The 17891-nt window shown below is 30.8% G+C and overlaps 1 protein-coding gene across 2 annotated transcripts in view; it reads right to left on the reverse strand.

Annotated features, from left to right (window-relative positions):
* Nucleotides 1–17891, reverse strand: part of LOC125071387 (protein trachealess) — a 56044-nt gene that overhangs the window by 17003 nt on the left and 21150 nt on the right. For both annotated transcript variants that reach the window (XM_047681609.1, XM_047681608.1), the window contains exons 3-4: nucleotides 7325–7401; nucleotides 2472–2561 (exon numbers count right to left, since the gene is read on the reverse strand). In XM_047681609.1, the coding sequence (XP_047537565.1) occupies nucleotides 2472–2561; nucleotides 7325–7401 (167 nt within the window). The remainder of the gene's footprint in view (nucleotides 1–2471; nucleotides 2562–7324; nucleotides 7402–17891) is intronic.

The raw sequence follows: 17891 nt of genomic DNA on the forward strand, positions 1-17891 counted from the left end.
TTTCTAACGATAGAATTCTCTTTTAAACCGTAACCACGCCAATATAAAATAATCATATAACTTATTATTATATGTTCTATTCGTTGTAAATAGGCGAAGGGATCATTTATTAGGAAAGTAAAAAATATTCAATAATGAATGATTTCACGCTTCATATTGATTGAGAAATATATATTACCATTTCTAACGTAGAAAAAATTGTCTTAGAATTGAGAAAAACCTGCCAAAACACGATTATTATATGATACACGTCTTAATACTTAAATTTATATAAGAAACGTCTACATGTATTATAAATACGAGTATATATACAAGTTAAACAAAAAAATGATAACGCAGTCATTCATAGTTTCACATGAGACGGTACAGATGTAATCATTATTCGGCGTTAAGACGTCCGAGAGATTTCGGATAAGCCGCTACGTGGGCAGATGGGTTTAAACATGCAATTGTAGCTACGCTTGTTAAAAATATTTTATAGAAAAAAACTTTTAAACGTAAGGAATCACTTTGTGTTATTTTATACTCGAAATTAGCATTTTACTTTAACAATACATGACATGATGTTTATCTTATTTAACAGTAATATTGTCGTATAGTAATTTTAGTTGTTTAATTGAATCTTTGAATGTTTCTTTAAATAATATACAATTATAGGAATTGCATTTAAAAGACGCAAATTTTCAAATTTGGCAACTGATACATTTGATTTAAATCCACATACTTTAGAATTTTTTAAATAATTCAAATGCAAACTTATTTTTTTTTTGTGAGAGTCCACACAGTTGTTTCTTTTTAAATAAGTTTATCGGAAGACATTTATAATTGAAACATTATCAAATTATATGTACACTACTAAAAAAGACTAGAAAAAACTTAGGACTAAGTAATGTGTAGTACAAAGATCGGACTTATGGCTAGTTAGTTATTCTTTCCAGACAATTTACTTTAAAAGGAGACTAATACATATCCGTAAAACAAAAATAAAATATAAAACTACGATTGATTGTTGATCATACAAAATTTAATTAGTCTCTATGAAAATGTATTCTTTGACCCGAAATGTATTGTTAAAGTTTTCCTTGAAGGTGTTTGTTATGTCCTGGATTCCTAGACTAATGTAGTATTCAGTCAGCCTAGCTATTATCAGATCATTATTATTATCCGCTCGTTAACTATACATTAGTCACACTCCGATAAATATCAAATGCAGCGAAAATTCCATGCACATTGGAATTATAATAACTCAATCGGGATTTTATAAAACACTCAATCAGACACGTAATGAAATACGATTCCAGACGACACCCATCTCAGTGCGTACGTTGAATTCATAACATTTTTAATTACCATTAAGGATATTGAGAGAATGACATAGTGCGGATGTGAATTTATTAATAAGGGATCAGCTTTATGTCTAAGTGTTGTCTAACTTCGCTTCCTTTGCAATTAATAGATACATTATTCAGTCGATAGAGAAAGAAGTAGACGAATGCAATTATTGTAAGGAAACAAGGGTCATCTGCTTCAGACGATCTTTTATAAGAATACTTATCGAAAGCTTGAAGACTACCTAATTTTTTTCTTTGTCGTATTCTTTTATAATAAATATATATAGTTATAGTAAGTGATTGATTTTTAAACTGCATCATAAACTTTACAATTTATTTTCCCACAAACGGTGATAAATGTCAGTCTGAGTGTTGCATTCAAATACAGTGTATATACATAATGAGTATTCATACCAGGTATTTATATGATTATAATTATAATCTAATAGAAATAATGAAATAAATTAACGTGTCGGACATAACACGTGTCCGTGCGCTACATTAAGCTTTTCAATTAACTCTTGTCTGCATTCTTTGTCACTGAAATATACACACTAATACGCAGCACACACACAGATGTATGCACACACATTTAACCGTATCTACTTATGTATGTAGATAAAATATGTTCAGTAAACAATCGGATACATTAATAATATAAATGCTAGTAACATTTTGCTTCAATCATGATATTTATGTAGAGTCTAGGTGTCAGTCTATATCGTAGGATAAACTATTAATATTTACTTCGAAAAGTTGATGATATCAAGTCATAGACAAAAAACTGTCCATCTCTCTATAAAAGTCTAGACAAGTGAAATCTAGACGGCTAAGAAAAAAAAAACATAAAACCAAATTTTACGCTAAATTTTCTAACCTGTTAAAATCTTACAAATACTTGTTTTTAAAAAAGAAATCGTAGTGAAACAAATTAAAGCAGGCATCATGATTATAAATCGTGAAAAGGAAGAAGGGCTAAAGCGCCAAAAGGGTGATTTTCAGTAATTAGGTTTAAAGTTACGTTTATAAACCTTTTTTCCTACTCTCTGTAATGAGTTTTATACCATTGTTAATTACCTTGATTTTAATTAATATTGGATAAAATATAATGCATAAAAAATATATTTATATAATACTTACTTGTGATAGTCCTAGGTATATAGAAACAGTTTCTGATATGTACAGAAATCTCCCATCGGCCGCCACCGACAACGCGAATCCGTCGAGAGACTGTGGACAAAGGAAAATATATTTTAATACCATTACAATATGTTTCATTATTGTTAATTTAGTCAAACTGAGAGCTTATATTCTACAATAATTATATCTAGATTTAGTTATTTATATCAATCTATCGACTCTATTGATAACTAGTTACTGATAGCGGCTACACTCGCGTGTGACGCCTGGAGATGCGCTATGTATCCTATGACCTTTTCAGTAACCCCTAAAATGCGTATGCATTTTAACAATGGTTAATTGACTAGTTCAGGTGAAAAAACGTACCAAACAAATAAACAAAATCGATTTGGCATTTAAAATATTAGTAAGACTAAAATTAGTAAGTAAATTAAGTAAAGTAAATTAGTAAGACGACTACTAATTATAAAATTTGAATTTTTTTTTTGTCAACGGTACATTAGCTAAAAAACTGTATTAGTTTCATATTCATCTACTCACTATTCGATTGAAGTTATAAAAAAGCTAAACAAACATTAAGAAACGAAAAAAGTGTTATAACATAACGTTAGTATACAAATAAATGGATACGGCATGTTTTAAAAAAAAAAACGATGACAAAATTACGACTTTTTTTCTCTCGATATTATACAAACTATATTTTGGTTAAATATGACTTACTGAAACGATATATTTTTTTTATTTTTTATCTAATGAAATCTTTGAATTTTTATACATAGTTGGCTAAGTTATAATTGACATGTTGTTTATCAGTAATTGACATCTTTTTAAAGATGTTTCAATATTCATTTATAGTTAAAAGTAATGATTATTGCCATTTCAGTATCGATTCTGATAAGACTGTAAAAAACGGCCCATCCATTTTTTTGGTAACGCCACGTAAATTACAATGATAGACAGTTGACAAAATAGTTTTTAAGACGAAAATATTTTTTTACGAAAATTCCAATTTGTTGATGATGATTGTAGAAAATAAAAGTAAAAGAAAACCGTTACTAATGTTTTTACAACGATTTCTCTCGACGTGAGTCTAGTTCGAAATGGTACATGTTATTTATTTAATAAGAATAAAACGATTACGTAGTACCGACTACGATTTAAATATCGAACGGTTTTTTAAATCTAAAATCGCATTTAGAGACCAACTTTTTTTTTAATTTTAAGTCACAAGCAAAGGCAAAAGTTCAGTCCTACTAATCGAATGTTATATTATATACTAAGTTTTCATGTGCTTAATTTGTTAAACACAAATCGTACCGTGCTTAGCGGTGAAAGTAAGCATCGTTAGGAAATCGGCATGTGTCTGATGCAATTCTGCCACATGATAAACTCAACTTTCAGAACGAAACACAATACAACGAGTTATTGCTTTGCGATCCAATGTATAAACAACACCAAACACTTGTCACAGCTATCAGTAAAATATATAAGTGTTACCTGATTGAAAAATGCACGGTTAAAAAAATATCATTACAATGTACAATTAGTATGATATACATTATTATAATCAGATGTTCATACTTTTTACGTTATTACTCATGAGTATAGTGGTTAGAACGCGTGCATCGTAACCGATGTTTTCGGGTTCAAACCCAGGCAGGTTTTGAATTTTCATGTGCTTAATTTGTGTTTATAATTCATCTCGTGCTCGGCGGTGAAGGAAAACATCGTGAGGAACCTGCATGTGTCTAATTTCAACGAAATTCTGCCACATGTGTATTTCACCAATCCGCATTGGGCCAGCGTGGTGGAATATGCTCCAAACCTTCTCCTCAAAGGGCCTTAGCCCAGCAGTGGGAAATTTACAGGCTGTTAATGTAATAGTTTTAAGTATAGTATAGTTTTAAGTCAGTATCGTAAAAAAATCGATATGACCTCCACAAGTCGCTGCATGTGCGTCCTTATTTTTTTCCTAAAAACGTACAAATAGTACCGCAACGTTGCATTAAAAAAAAAACACTATCGGCGCAAGGAATCACGTACTAACCCGTTTTCGATCCGTAATAGAAACCGCAACACCCACAATGTTATAATACAAGTTCGATTGCATAAAATTATAATTTACGTGATCGAATGACAGGTAAATCGATTTTTTAGCATACCGCATTAGTTACGGCGGAACGCGTTAATCGATTTAAAAAACGAACGTTAATTATAAACGATCGATTTAATCGATTATAACGACACTTGTGATGACAATGAGTTCAAATTTTCTCATTCATTATCGTCTAATTACGTTTCGGTAAATAATTTTGCTTGTACGATAAATAACATTATATATCCAAATTGCTTTTAATAAGGCGTAGTAAAGATACTGAGAAAGAATAAAAGGTGACAGTTAGACTCTTTCAACAAGTTTGATTTTACGTTTGATGAATTTGATTTTAATAAGAAACTAAGAGCCGAGATGGCCCAGTGTTTAGAACGTGTGCATCTTAACCGACGATTGCGGGTTCAAATCCAGGCAAGCACCACAAAATTTTCATGTGCTTAATATATTTTTACAATTCATCTCGTGCTCGACGATGAAGGAAAACATCGTGAGGAAACCTGCATGTGTCTAATTTCAACGAAATTCTGCCACATGTGTATCCACCAACCTGCATTGGAGCAGTGTGGTGGAATATGCTCCAAACCTTCTCCTCAAAGCGCTGGGCTAAGGCCCAACAGTGGGAAATTTACAGGCTGTTAATATAAGAAACTTTCAGCTCTGACTTCTGATTGAACTAAAGCATTATATTCAACTGTTTTTTTTTAAATACTTTCTGAAGTAAGGCCGAGAGTAAGTAACTAAAGACATTATAAGTTATGCAACTTCGTACAGTAATAACAACAACAGTAACAACAGACAACTCAACTACAGGATCTATGATGTTATACTCTTGTGCCTGTAAACCGGCTCACTCAGACTGAACGGCTGCGATGGTGTCTTGATAGACGAATAATAACGAATGAGGTTTTAACCACCCACATAATATTAATATTTACTGTATATTTTTTTTGTTACCGCTAATCTTAAAAACTAAACAATTTCACGAACACTCGAGTAATTTTAATGAAGGATAAAGAAATGGTAGTTGCGAACTGTGAAAATATCTTAAAGTTTTTTCAAAAAAGGTAATTTATATTTAATACAATGCAAGCAATCTGTCGCTGAGACGTTTGTCCAAATAGGCATTGTATGACTGTTTCATCAATACTTGAAGTCTCATAGCAAGGTTATTTATTTTAAAAAATGTTGTAGTCCAGTACCGGGTTTTATGAAAAGGACTCTAACTCTAACTGACTTGTAAAATCTTACGTAGTTTTACGTTATGGTATGAAATCGAAATATTTTCAGCCGTATATTAATAATTAATTAAGGTTGTATTCAACTATAATTAGGTAAATATTGCCTCTAATGTTATTAAATTGAGTTATGATGAATAACTTAAAAGGGTAAGAATACTAAATGTATAACTCAAGTGTTTCTGTTGCATCTTCGTTATATAAATGACTAAAGGAAATAAAGATGTATATAATTACACACGTACATTAAAATACTTAAATAAATTTATGTGCTGCTGTACGTAAGACGTTTTTAGTTATTTATCGCGTTTATTTAGTTACAATAAAAATGTTTTATCGATGCTTTAAAATACACAATAAATAATCTGTTGTCGGCACCGAGACGAATTTTGACTAAGTAATATTTAAGTAATCGTTCGCTTATGGCAATCTCGCGTCACAATAGACAATCGATTAAAAAAAAAAACGAAGATCGATATAGTCAACACTCAACAATAATCAGCCAAGAACTATTCAATACAGAACCTAAATCACGAAGCCTTTCGCACTTGACCGAGTTTTTTTTTTCTCTCTCAATCAATCCTTTGACAAATTGTTTCACAAAGTATATATCCAATTAATTTCGTTATGAAATTTAGGTGAAATCGTCGAATTATTAAATCGAAGTTTCGAAAGTTTTGTATGAGTAGGCAAAGTGACCAAACTCTTGTATACGAACGTTCTATTGTATAGATGCTATTGTATAGTGCATAAAAAGCATGAAGTCGGCCGATTGGGTAACAAAGTCAAGTTCGATTGTGTTTTGAGACGTTCGGAGGTGACGAAAATAAACAAACTTTTATCGAACGAATAAATCTAACGGAAACAAATCCTCAATACAGCTGTGAGGTTAATTTTAACGCTCATATTGTTGTGACTCGTGCTTGGGCGACCTTGAGTTCAATTAACAAATTTAAAAAAAAAAGACTTTGTGATTCAACTTAAGTTTGTGTTTTCAAAATTTTTATATGAATTAAGAACCTGCACATAGATTTATTCTAAAGTCGTTATACTTTCACTTTACTGTTTTTGGTCGACTTCGTTTGCCTCTAATTTAACTCTAATATTTGCAATCATTTAATATATATATATATATATATAGCATCAGTGACAATCATTGTAAATTTGACTGTCGTTACGCGTCAATACTTCCAATTTATATGAAAAAAATAAAATGACATAATAATTGTTTTTTTTTTTTTTATTTTAATAATATTAATGGCCAGCTGTTGTCTATCAATGTTAATAAATAAATATTCTTCATTTGGAAGGATGAGTGAGCCAGTGTAACAAGCACTATTTCCCCAAGTTACTCTATGGGTGGCGCTAACAATTTAGCATCAGGAGTTCCATTAGCCTGCCTAACAATTTTAATTAAAAAAAATGTACTGGTATCGATCCAATGGTATTCTAACGTCTGAACTCAGCACACAACTCGTGTATGTTTTATAAATAATGAAACTTACCTGTAGTATGTGTGTGCCTTGATGTTGCTCAAACAACTCCAAAGCCAGCCCTGCAGCTGTTCGTCTGTTTTGAGCACCTGCAACAATATGATATACTTTTAAACAAAAACTAAATACCGTCTAATAACCATTTTTATCATATTACATATAATAATTAATCATTTTTTATCTGTGGAAATTTTCTTACGAACTTACATTGTGGATATAGAAATATTTTTTAAGTGTGTAAAAGACTGCTTGCGCGTTAGGAGCCTCTCTCCTTAGAATACCCTTGATCTCAGGGATATGAGCTATCTCTATTACAAATTTCATCCAAAACCGTTCAGTAGTTTTTGCGTGAAAGAATCAGAAACATCCACCCATCCAACCTCAAAGACTTTAGCATTTAAAATATTTGTAGGACTAAGGCTATAGTTCATAGATCCAGCAAGGTTCGTCTTGAAAAAAATGATATGAAAACAACGCATACAAACAAAAATATAGCGTCGAAATATAATATTGTAAAAAATAAAATATGTCATCGAGAAGAACAAAGGGCGTCATAAAGTAGGATGTAACCCGAGACTCAGATGGTATCGCGACTGGCGGTAGCGACACGAGTCCCTCTTCTACGTACCTGTCAGGGTATCTGCGTACTGAGATGATTACTTTTTTTTTTTGTGTAAATTTAATTAAGTTTATTCATATATTATTTGTCATTGTTGTAAATCTTACGGACACATATGTAAATTTATGTGTCATTAATTTATTGATATGACGGTCAAAAATTTATTAAGTTATTTGAATTATAATACGACTTCCAGTATATTAAGGTGGTAGTACTTTGTGCAGGCGCAACTGGGTGTGTATTGACTCACCAGTTGCATGAATACATCACTTAATTTACGTGACGAGTGAACTAGTGTAATCGGCACAAGATAATTATATTAAAAATAATACTCAATAACAAAATAATTATAAAAATACAAACGTAATTTATCGCAGTTGAATCTATTGAGCGATTACTCAGTCATCACGTAGAGGAACAATTTGAAATTAAACTGTTAAACTCTCGAAGTAAAAACACCGTATTATAGACAAAGGCATCTTATAAAAACTTGAATACATACTCATAAATTAATATATTTCCATAGAAAATCATCTTTAAAAAATTAAAGGAAATAATATATTATATTCTGATATTCTAGTAAAATAAATATAAATAAGTAATACTTTACTAGAATAAACGCAATGCTGTATACTCGATTCAAATAAATCGATGTAATTCAAGAGTACCGACAGCACAAAAAGGGTACGAGTTAATTCATTTGTTATTGAAAGTGACACTAGTCACAAGGACACAAAACTTCGTGACCGCGCTTCGTGAGGCGGCGACAGACGGACATACAAGCACGACCCGCGCAATATTACGATATTAGTGCAAGGAAGCTAACCATCACGAGTTTATGTAATGTTACCGAACATGAATTCACACTGATTGTTCACGTGACGTGAAGTTTTATTGAGAAATGATTATGCGCGATGAAGACTTACGATAAAAGAGAAGCGATGATCTCTTAGACATACATTTCAAGTTACAGACGTTTGTGTTACTGGAGTTATGTGACACTTCTAGACATACTGTCCTTTTAAGAAGAATTCTTGGAACTTATATCTATGTGGTGGTGACCACTTGAGCCGAGATGGCTGATTAACCGATGATTTCGGGTTCAAACCCAGGCAAGAACCACTGAATTTTCATGAGCTTAATTTGTGTTTATAATTCATCTCGTGCTCGCCTTGAAAAAAAACAATGGTGAGGAAACCTGCATGTGTCTAATTTCAACGAAATTCTGGCACATGTGTATTCCACCAACCCGCATTGGAGCAGCGTGGTGGAATATGCTCCAAACCTTAAGGCCTTAGGGCCTCCTCTCCCTTTGAGGACTGGACTGGCCTTTGAGGACTGGGCTAACCCAGCAGTGAGAAATTTTACAGGCTATTAATGTAATAAAATGGTGACCACTTATCATGCACACCACTAACACTAAGCTACCCTTTTGCTTGTCTTCCTTCTGATATTAATTTATGATATAATACAAAAGAAAAGAAATGAACTTTTTAATTTTGATAATTTTTAAACTCAAAATAAAAGCATTATAAGTTCTTTAAGATATATTTAAACACTTTCCCTGAATGTTATAACAAAGGAATATTTAAACGTTGCATATATTAAATGTTTTCGAGTAAAATACAAGATGCATATTGTTTAAATAACGTTGTCATAAGAAGTCAACCGTAACTTTTCAAACAAAACAAAGCAAAACTGTTTGTGCTATGAGTTTAACCAACAGTAGTGACTACATACTCAAGAAAGTCCAAGGATAGTCTTGAGTTTTGAATTTTGTTTTAAATTTGTCGAAATGAAACTTATTTGGTGATGAGAATAAAATTTAAGTTAAACTATATAAAACGTTATAATATGTGTATAGTTTTGATAAATAAACAAATAAAAAAAATGTGTCGCTTATTATATGTGCCTCTAAAATATTTCTTTTTATTTTAGTGGTAATATGTCCAAAATTAATGTAACGATTCAATTTATTTGCATAACTTTCCAATAATGATTCATTGGCGTCATTACGATTTTAATCTTTAACCATTCAATATTACCATTAGTAACATATATCCGACATTTTTACAACTTTGTAAAAGCTTGAAACAATTTTATATATATAAACATATTATATTAATTTACATTTATGAAACATATTAAGTGTCATTACATATATAATATTGAGAATCGCTTTATTATAATACTATCGATATCATCGTTATAGTTTTAATCTTCGATTTATTCATCCCTTTATTAAACGTATAAGAACTAAAATAGATACAATAAAATATCTAAAGAGTACTAAGTAACAAATTTCATGCTTGTGTCTCGAAAATAATTCCAGCACACAAAAGAATGACAAAGAATTTAGATAGACAGATACTATATGTTAATGATGATAAGAAAGTAAAGAAGTACAGTTTTAACTCAATTCTAAAGGGAGATTTTGAAAGCTTCCTTGTATAGTTGTATAGTTTAGTTCATTTTGATTATGTTTCAGGACTATCCGCGATAACAGGTTAACCGTATCGTTCCTACAGACCAAGTCGGCGATTTCAAAGCGCAGTTCTCTCTGTTCTGTTGAATTAAATCGTAATAAAACACACGCTCCGGCTATCGCGACATCGCGAGATAAATATATACCCAAATGTAGCATGTGAACTTTTTTTATCAGTGTAAAATTTCAGGGTAGATTGGGTCAAACGATTACGCCATGCTCTTTGTAATTTCTGAACGATTTATTATTTGCTATTACGGATAGTTTTAATATGTTGAAATTTATATTTTAATTTGGACAATGCTTAAGTCGGTTTATTACCATATAATGTGATGGTGGCCTCGGTGGACTGTTTTGTCGGTATTGTGGCTGGCTTAAAAGGCTGAAGGATCTGGGATCAAGGGTTCTATTTTGTAGAGAGAATATTTCTATATGCGTGCTGGAAGTTTAAGAGTTGGCCGTATTGACCTGTCCTATCCCCTATCTCCTATCTCCTGTGTCTTCCTGTCTGTGAGTAGGCAAAACGGTTTGTCCTGCGCCCTGATCTCTATCCGGATAATGAAAGTAAGGGAATAATGAGTGCATCTTTGTTTTAGCACACGCTTAAGCCATTCAATATCTCCTCACAGCATTCACAGTCGCCGTGACCGAAATCGCTTAAAATATATCATCAATTTTATGGAATGGCTTACTATTAAATTGGAGCGGACAGTGTATGGAATGATATATTAAAATTCATACTAGATAAATGCAATGTATATATTTTTATTTATTTTTAATCTCACATAACGCTATATTTATGTACCCCAAGTTTTGTTAAAAAGTAACCTAATTACATTTTCTGTTGTATGTTTTTTTTCTAAATCGTAATCATGAATTAATTAAATATTATCATAGTTTCTGATAAAATATTTGTAATATTAAAAAAAAAAAAGTTTTGTTAGGTCTAATTTTTTGCACGTCAATTTGTTTAACTAATTTCAATGTTTTCAGCCTTTTAAGTCAGCTAGTTTGATGTTATATATAAATATATCGATAGTCGATGCGGAAAGCTAAAGATATGAAAATAAAACATAGTATAAGTAATAAATAAAACAATTTATATTACTCGATCGACCCCAACAGGAACAAATTTTTATTAAGGCCGCTAAGACTCGGCATAATTTTCTCATTACGTACGGAACGGTGTGGTATTACTCTTAAGTCAGATTCCGACCTCATAATGGCTGCAATTTCGACGCATTACGAGCTATAAGCTAATAATGTTATATTAATCGATAGATATATACATTCGTGACGTCACATCTAGACTAGCTGATGCGTAATTAAGATAAAATCCTTAAGGTTAGTTCTAGCTTAGAAATTATAATGTTTTTAAAGTAAAGCTTGTGGTCCTTATGATCTAGAATTAATATACTTTAGTCATACCTGCTTATGTTGTGAAAATTAAGGAGGTGTCATTATTCTTTTATAATTCCAAATATAATGTAATGTTTTGGTCTATTTATAATTGTATAGTCTTTCACAAAATACTAAAAAACTGATAAGTTTTAAAAAATTACGAGATAAAAAAATATTTTCTGGAATGGCATTTGACAAATACATAATAAAGTTTATTAATAAATAGAGTAAAGCTGCCATACATATAATACAAAATGGAAAGATATGAAGAAGGTAATAAATATTAAAAAAACATTATATTAAAACTATCTCGCAATAAAACCTCATTGTAACATTTCCTCATGTTTGGATAGAACAGTAATAATTTGGAGTTATTTGTCCTTTTCGACATGTGCGGCCAGTGCTAACATTGACCAGGGGGTGTTATCACAGAGCGAAATTAAATAAAACTCAACGCCTAATAAACTGAGGGTTCGTGGAATTCGGAGACTGTCTTATTTTAACGATAGATTTGTGGCTTATTATTTCGAGTTTTTTCGTTTTATTTGTCGACTCTAAAAAGGTCTATTTAATGGTGTGTGGGTGATTTTTCAAATTCTATACTTCCGTTAGTTATAATTCGTTGACTGTCATACTATAGTTAAGTGAATATTCTAGTATATAAAATATATGTACAAACTTATAAACGTTATATACATAAAGTATGTTTTATGTAAGACTATTAATAGAAACAATTTACTTCGATTTTTTATATGAATTCCAATAATTAAGAATTACAATTGAATTTCAGATTACTTTTGAATACTATATTTCATATTAGAAAGCTTACATTTATTTCAATAAACAGAATTATATTAATAATAATTAAGTCATAAAATAAATAAAATATACTATAATATATAATTGAATACAACTTGAATATAAATATACTCCATAAAACTAAAAACGTATCCAAGAAATACCCCAAGACAAAGTTTTCCCTCCCTTAAAAATAATACAACACCCGTTGATTACCAACCCCCGGGGCCCTTGACCGGAACTCGGGCATCTAATGAAGAATTACCACCCTTTGTGGTTCCACTACTTAAAGATCACTTGTTTTTATCAAAACTATACTTGTGGTATTCCTTGATGGTCAATTTATTGTAAGCGTGATATCATAGTTACATGTCTTTAACATAAAATGTAATAATTATAATATATTGATAAAAATCGGCAAGAAATAATAATAAAAACCATTTACCGATTAATGAATTATTTTATTTTATTATTTCTACAATTTTGTAAATTGTATTTTATAAAATTTTAAGGCCAAAATTAAAAAAAAAATGGAGTAGTTGCACCTATAAACCGATGAATATTTATTAGTTAAGGCGATTATATCATGCGTTATATCTTTAAATAAGTGAGAAATACGAAAAAATCACGATAGCATAGCATAATGAATTATAACTAGTCAATTACACGGACGAATAACCCTTCAACCGGCTGCCGGGGTTGGAGCGACCGACGATCGATACCAAATAAAAATGGCTACAAAATCCCGGAAAATGTTGCAGTATTCAGAACACGTACTGTCAATATAGAATGCCGGGCGATGATTGTGATGCACCGACAGAGGGACGAGCAAAAATGGTCTGCCAACAACAGCGGATTGAAAATAAACGCGAACTACGAATAGTATCTATAGCTAGTTTGGTATTGATATTCAAAAAAGTGTATGTCTCATGGCATGTATGCAAAATGATATGTACTTCTATTATTATATGGAGACTACATTATGTCATTCGATAAAACAATCGGTTACTACATTTACTTATAAGTTTCTTTTTGTTTTTTTAATATTGCTCAAACTGTATATACGAGTAAAATATTATTAGATAATAAAAACAGGCTCAATAATTATTTCTTTTGCACATAGATCGATTATCGGAAAAAAAAGTTTTGTATTAATAGCGCGTAGAGGGTTAGAGAGTTCATTAAAGAAGGCTTAGGAAGGGTTAAGTTATTGAATGAGATCAATGTATTGTATGAACTATAGATGAGGGGATCGAAGGATGTGATTAACACTATTTATGAGATAATGACGTAAACACTAGTCATTACAAGAAGTAATCATCAAGTACCCTATGGTCTACTAAACTAAAACTAAAAGTTTCACAAAGATTCATAAGATTAGACTAAAGATTCGACTATGAAGGTCTGAATAATTAATAACTAAAATATAAGGATACCATGAGAAGTACTAAATAAAGCGGGTACAAGGAAAAATTGTGAAAATCCAATATTTCGTCTGAACCCGTGTCGCGACACTGTTTCCCTTATTTATTGTTATTTTTCTATTTCGCTGGCAGATGTGCCGTACCATGATTTACGGTATATTGTATTCGGAGCCAAAATTATAACGGGCTCGTAATATTTTTCTTTTATAATTTTTAGATGTACCAACAATTTAAACAACTATTTATTATTAACTGACATTAAATAAAAGTGTCATTAATAATACATAATAAAAAAGTTAACATTAAACCCAAAAATAAATTTCGTTTTTAATATGGGATATTTTCTTGAAATTTATTTTTTGACATATATATTTTTTTAGCTAACAAAATAAAAGTACAGTTTAAAAGAATATTTGAAATTAAAAAAAGCAGAAGTTAATTTAATGCACGTTTAATAAAATAAAGAGTCAAAAAACTTGTTAACATACAACACGTCCGATTTCCACGAACGCCAACACCCTACTGCAATAAATCAAAGGTGCTGCCGCCAAACGGCAATATGGGGAACAAAACATGTGTTTACCACCAAGTTAATTTGTCGAATTTATCTGCTTGTCTCTTGTTATTGTATTGAGAAATATTGCGTTTCGTTGAGTTATGTGTTTAGATTCTAAGATAGCCTGCTTGCTATTTTCACCGTACTCATTCACGTATGTGTAGACCTATCAATTATATAATTATTATGATAAAGTTCGTATACACACATTGATTATTTGAAAGTAGTTGTTATTTTGATGTTAGTTAAACTTATCTCAAAATCTTATTGAAAGTATTGTTCGCAAGTAAAACTAACTGTTATTTCAAATCATATATTTTCCAAAAGCTATGTAACTTTCAAAGATATTCCTGTTTGAATAAATTAAAAATAAATAATTATTTTACGGTACATACATACAAAGAAGGATTTACTATTGAGTTAAAATTGAATGTCAATTATACAACTAATTGCGTTCACAGTTGACGTCTGTCATTTATGCTAATTAATATCAAATCGGCAGCTGATATTTAAATTTCAACTATTAATATTAGTAAACTTCAATTTTTTTATCTAAACGTTTTTATAAAAACTATATAAAACAATTTACGTTGGTTTTTAAGTTTTTTTTTTTAAATTTCATATACAAAACTGACCAAGACTGCTACTTTATCAACATAGCTTTTATTTTGTATACAATTAATTTCCAATTTAATATTTTACTCAGTGAATCGTACTAAAAGTGCATTCATGAATTGATTTATAATTTAAATAAAGTATATCAAACTATCCTATTTGCTTGCACATTACCGAACGTATTTCTAATAGCTAGTCTCAGATAGGTTGTATTTACGCTTAAATATTTCTAATAGTGTTGCCATAAAAAAAAAGTTCCATAATGATAGTGTTGGTAATGTAACGAGGAATTGACTAGGCCAATCTAGTAATCCATTTACGGTAGAAATATCTACTGTTATACGTATTTAAGAACTTAATTTAGCTTCTTAATAGATCAAGACGACATTGCATTAGGGACACGAGATTTCAACGGTATATATAGATACAATTAATGGGACTACATCGTAAATCACTGAACGTAGCCATATTTGATTGTGAATGGAAAACTTTTTAATACGTATATATGGTGAAGTCTCTGTTCGGGCTATTGAATATATTTTAAGTGTTTGTTTATGATGATTAATAACTATACAACTACCTACCAATATTTTCTTACGAGTAATACAGCTATATCTCTGAAACTACTGGAACGATTTTAACGAAATTTACACTGTTCCCTAAGTTGACGTGTACCTAAATTTAATAAATAATCATCTCGATACGACTTTTAGATTTCGAGAAATTCGTGGACAAACATACATACAAACATACACTTACAAAACTAAGCACACGTGCTTGGAAGCCTTAATTCAATGTTACATACATACATGTCGAACTGATAACCTCCTTTTTTTGAAGTCGGTTAAAAATATTGAACGATGCAAGTATTCGTGTGACTTTTATTATGATCAGCTTGAAGAAGAACAAGACATACAAACACCTAATATTAATAATCAAATGCATTTATAATAGTAGGTGTTTTTGTCAAATAAGGCCAAATGAATAGGGCAAGCTCCTTGTCTAAGCCAAGTAAAACTCAAATTGACTATACGCATATCTTGTGTACTACTAAGAGTTAGATAGCTTTATTTATGATATACCACTTTTCCCCTTAACTACTTATATCCACTTTTCAATTTTACTACCAAAGTTCCGATAACAGCTTACGTTTATACGGCATTTTTCGCAAATCCATAATGAAAATCATACGTCAACTTTATTGAAGAAAACGCTCTCAACCAATGATATCGCGATTCGACGTCAAACGTTGTTTATTTGTCTTTTATCCTCTTGTAATACGAATAGATAATAGATATGTACATAAACATCTGTTACCTCCTAAGTCCTAAAAGCGATGGTCGATTAACAACAACAAATTGCAACAAATCTTAATTTAAAACGATACAAAATTTTAATCACTAAAGCGGCATAACGCGCATCACCCACACGAGACTCTTAGTGAACCTCAAACTTTACACAATGCAAGTAGCGCGGTGAACCAATTAAACGGGCCAGACAAAATCGTCAAACGAACCCCAACAATTTGAATAAACCAAGTCACGTTCGCCAAATAAGCAACACTAACAAGCGGTATATCGCTTGCACTGATTGTTAATTGATTAGATTAAAAATTTTGGCCCAATTCGCCGCGTATTGTTACACCGGGGGATGGCCTGAGTAATTAGATGTTTTATTAGCGGCGGTGCCTTTTACAATTTACGTGTTGACAGTTATATATCAATCATTTTGTATAATTTTAAATTTATTTTTAGAAAAGTTTTTTGTTTCATAATAGTAACAAATGTTTTTTTTTTTTTTTTGCGAGAAGGAAACCTTTTTACACTATATATAAATCAATGAATCATACGCGGATTTTACAAATGAATCGTTACTTTCGATGAATCACTACTCGCAATTTTTTTAAGGTCGTTTTTATTGATTGATGTATTTTAGTCACATTTGAGATTAGTAACGACTACGTCAGCTGAGATATTTGCATGAATTTTGTCGTCGATAAATAGAGACAATGATTTAGAAATATTTACCGAGACAGTCCTATCGCTAAAATGCTATCTCTCCCAGACAACTTTTAGGTAGAGGATAACAGGTCGAATCAAACAGGTCAAAAAGTCCAGGTAGGTAGTGTAAAAATAATATATAAGTTCTGTGCACGCTTTAACTTACATAATTTAAGCACATCGTATCAATCACGTAAAGAAAACGAAATAGCTCTCGTACTAACTTACGAAGTGTGGACTCTGTAGTACGTCCACGATCCCTAAATTAAATTCTAATTTTACAGAATAAATATATAATACATGGAACACCTGCACTAAACGATGTTGCTCTAAGCTGGTTAATGAATAGTCACAGCGACAATTTACTTATCGCTGTTTTATGGAAAAAAAACACAAACAACTAATTTTTAACATTTGCTATGTCCTGCCTTTTGTTAGATTTTTTGTTTCTTTTATATTTATGTTATAATTATTGTATAGTTTTTAGAATAAGTGTTGACAACGAATTTTGATGTACGGATAAATCCAATGGGGTTTTTGTTACATCGTCGTCAATATAAAAAATGTATATTCAATAAATAAATAAATAAAAAAAAAAATTAGTGCTGTGTCTTTATCACGAGTGGAAATAAAAATTATAGCAAGTAGTTTAATACTGGAAAATATTTTTTGTTTAGAAAA

This window comes from Vanessa atalanta, chromosome 19 (genome assembly GCF_905147765.1).
Source record: "Vanessa atalanta chromosome 19, ilVanAtal1.2, whole genome shotgun sequence".
Lineage (NCBI taxonomy): Eukaryota > Metazoa > Arthropoda > Insecta > Lepidoptera > Nymphalidae > Vanessa > Vanessa atalanta.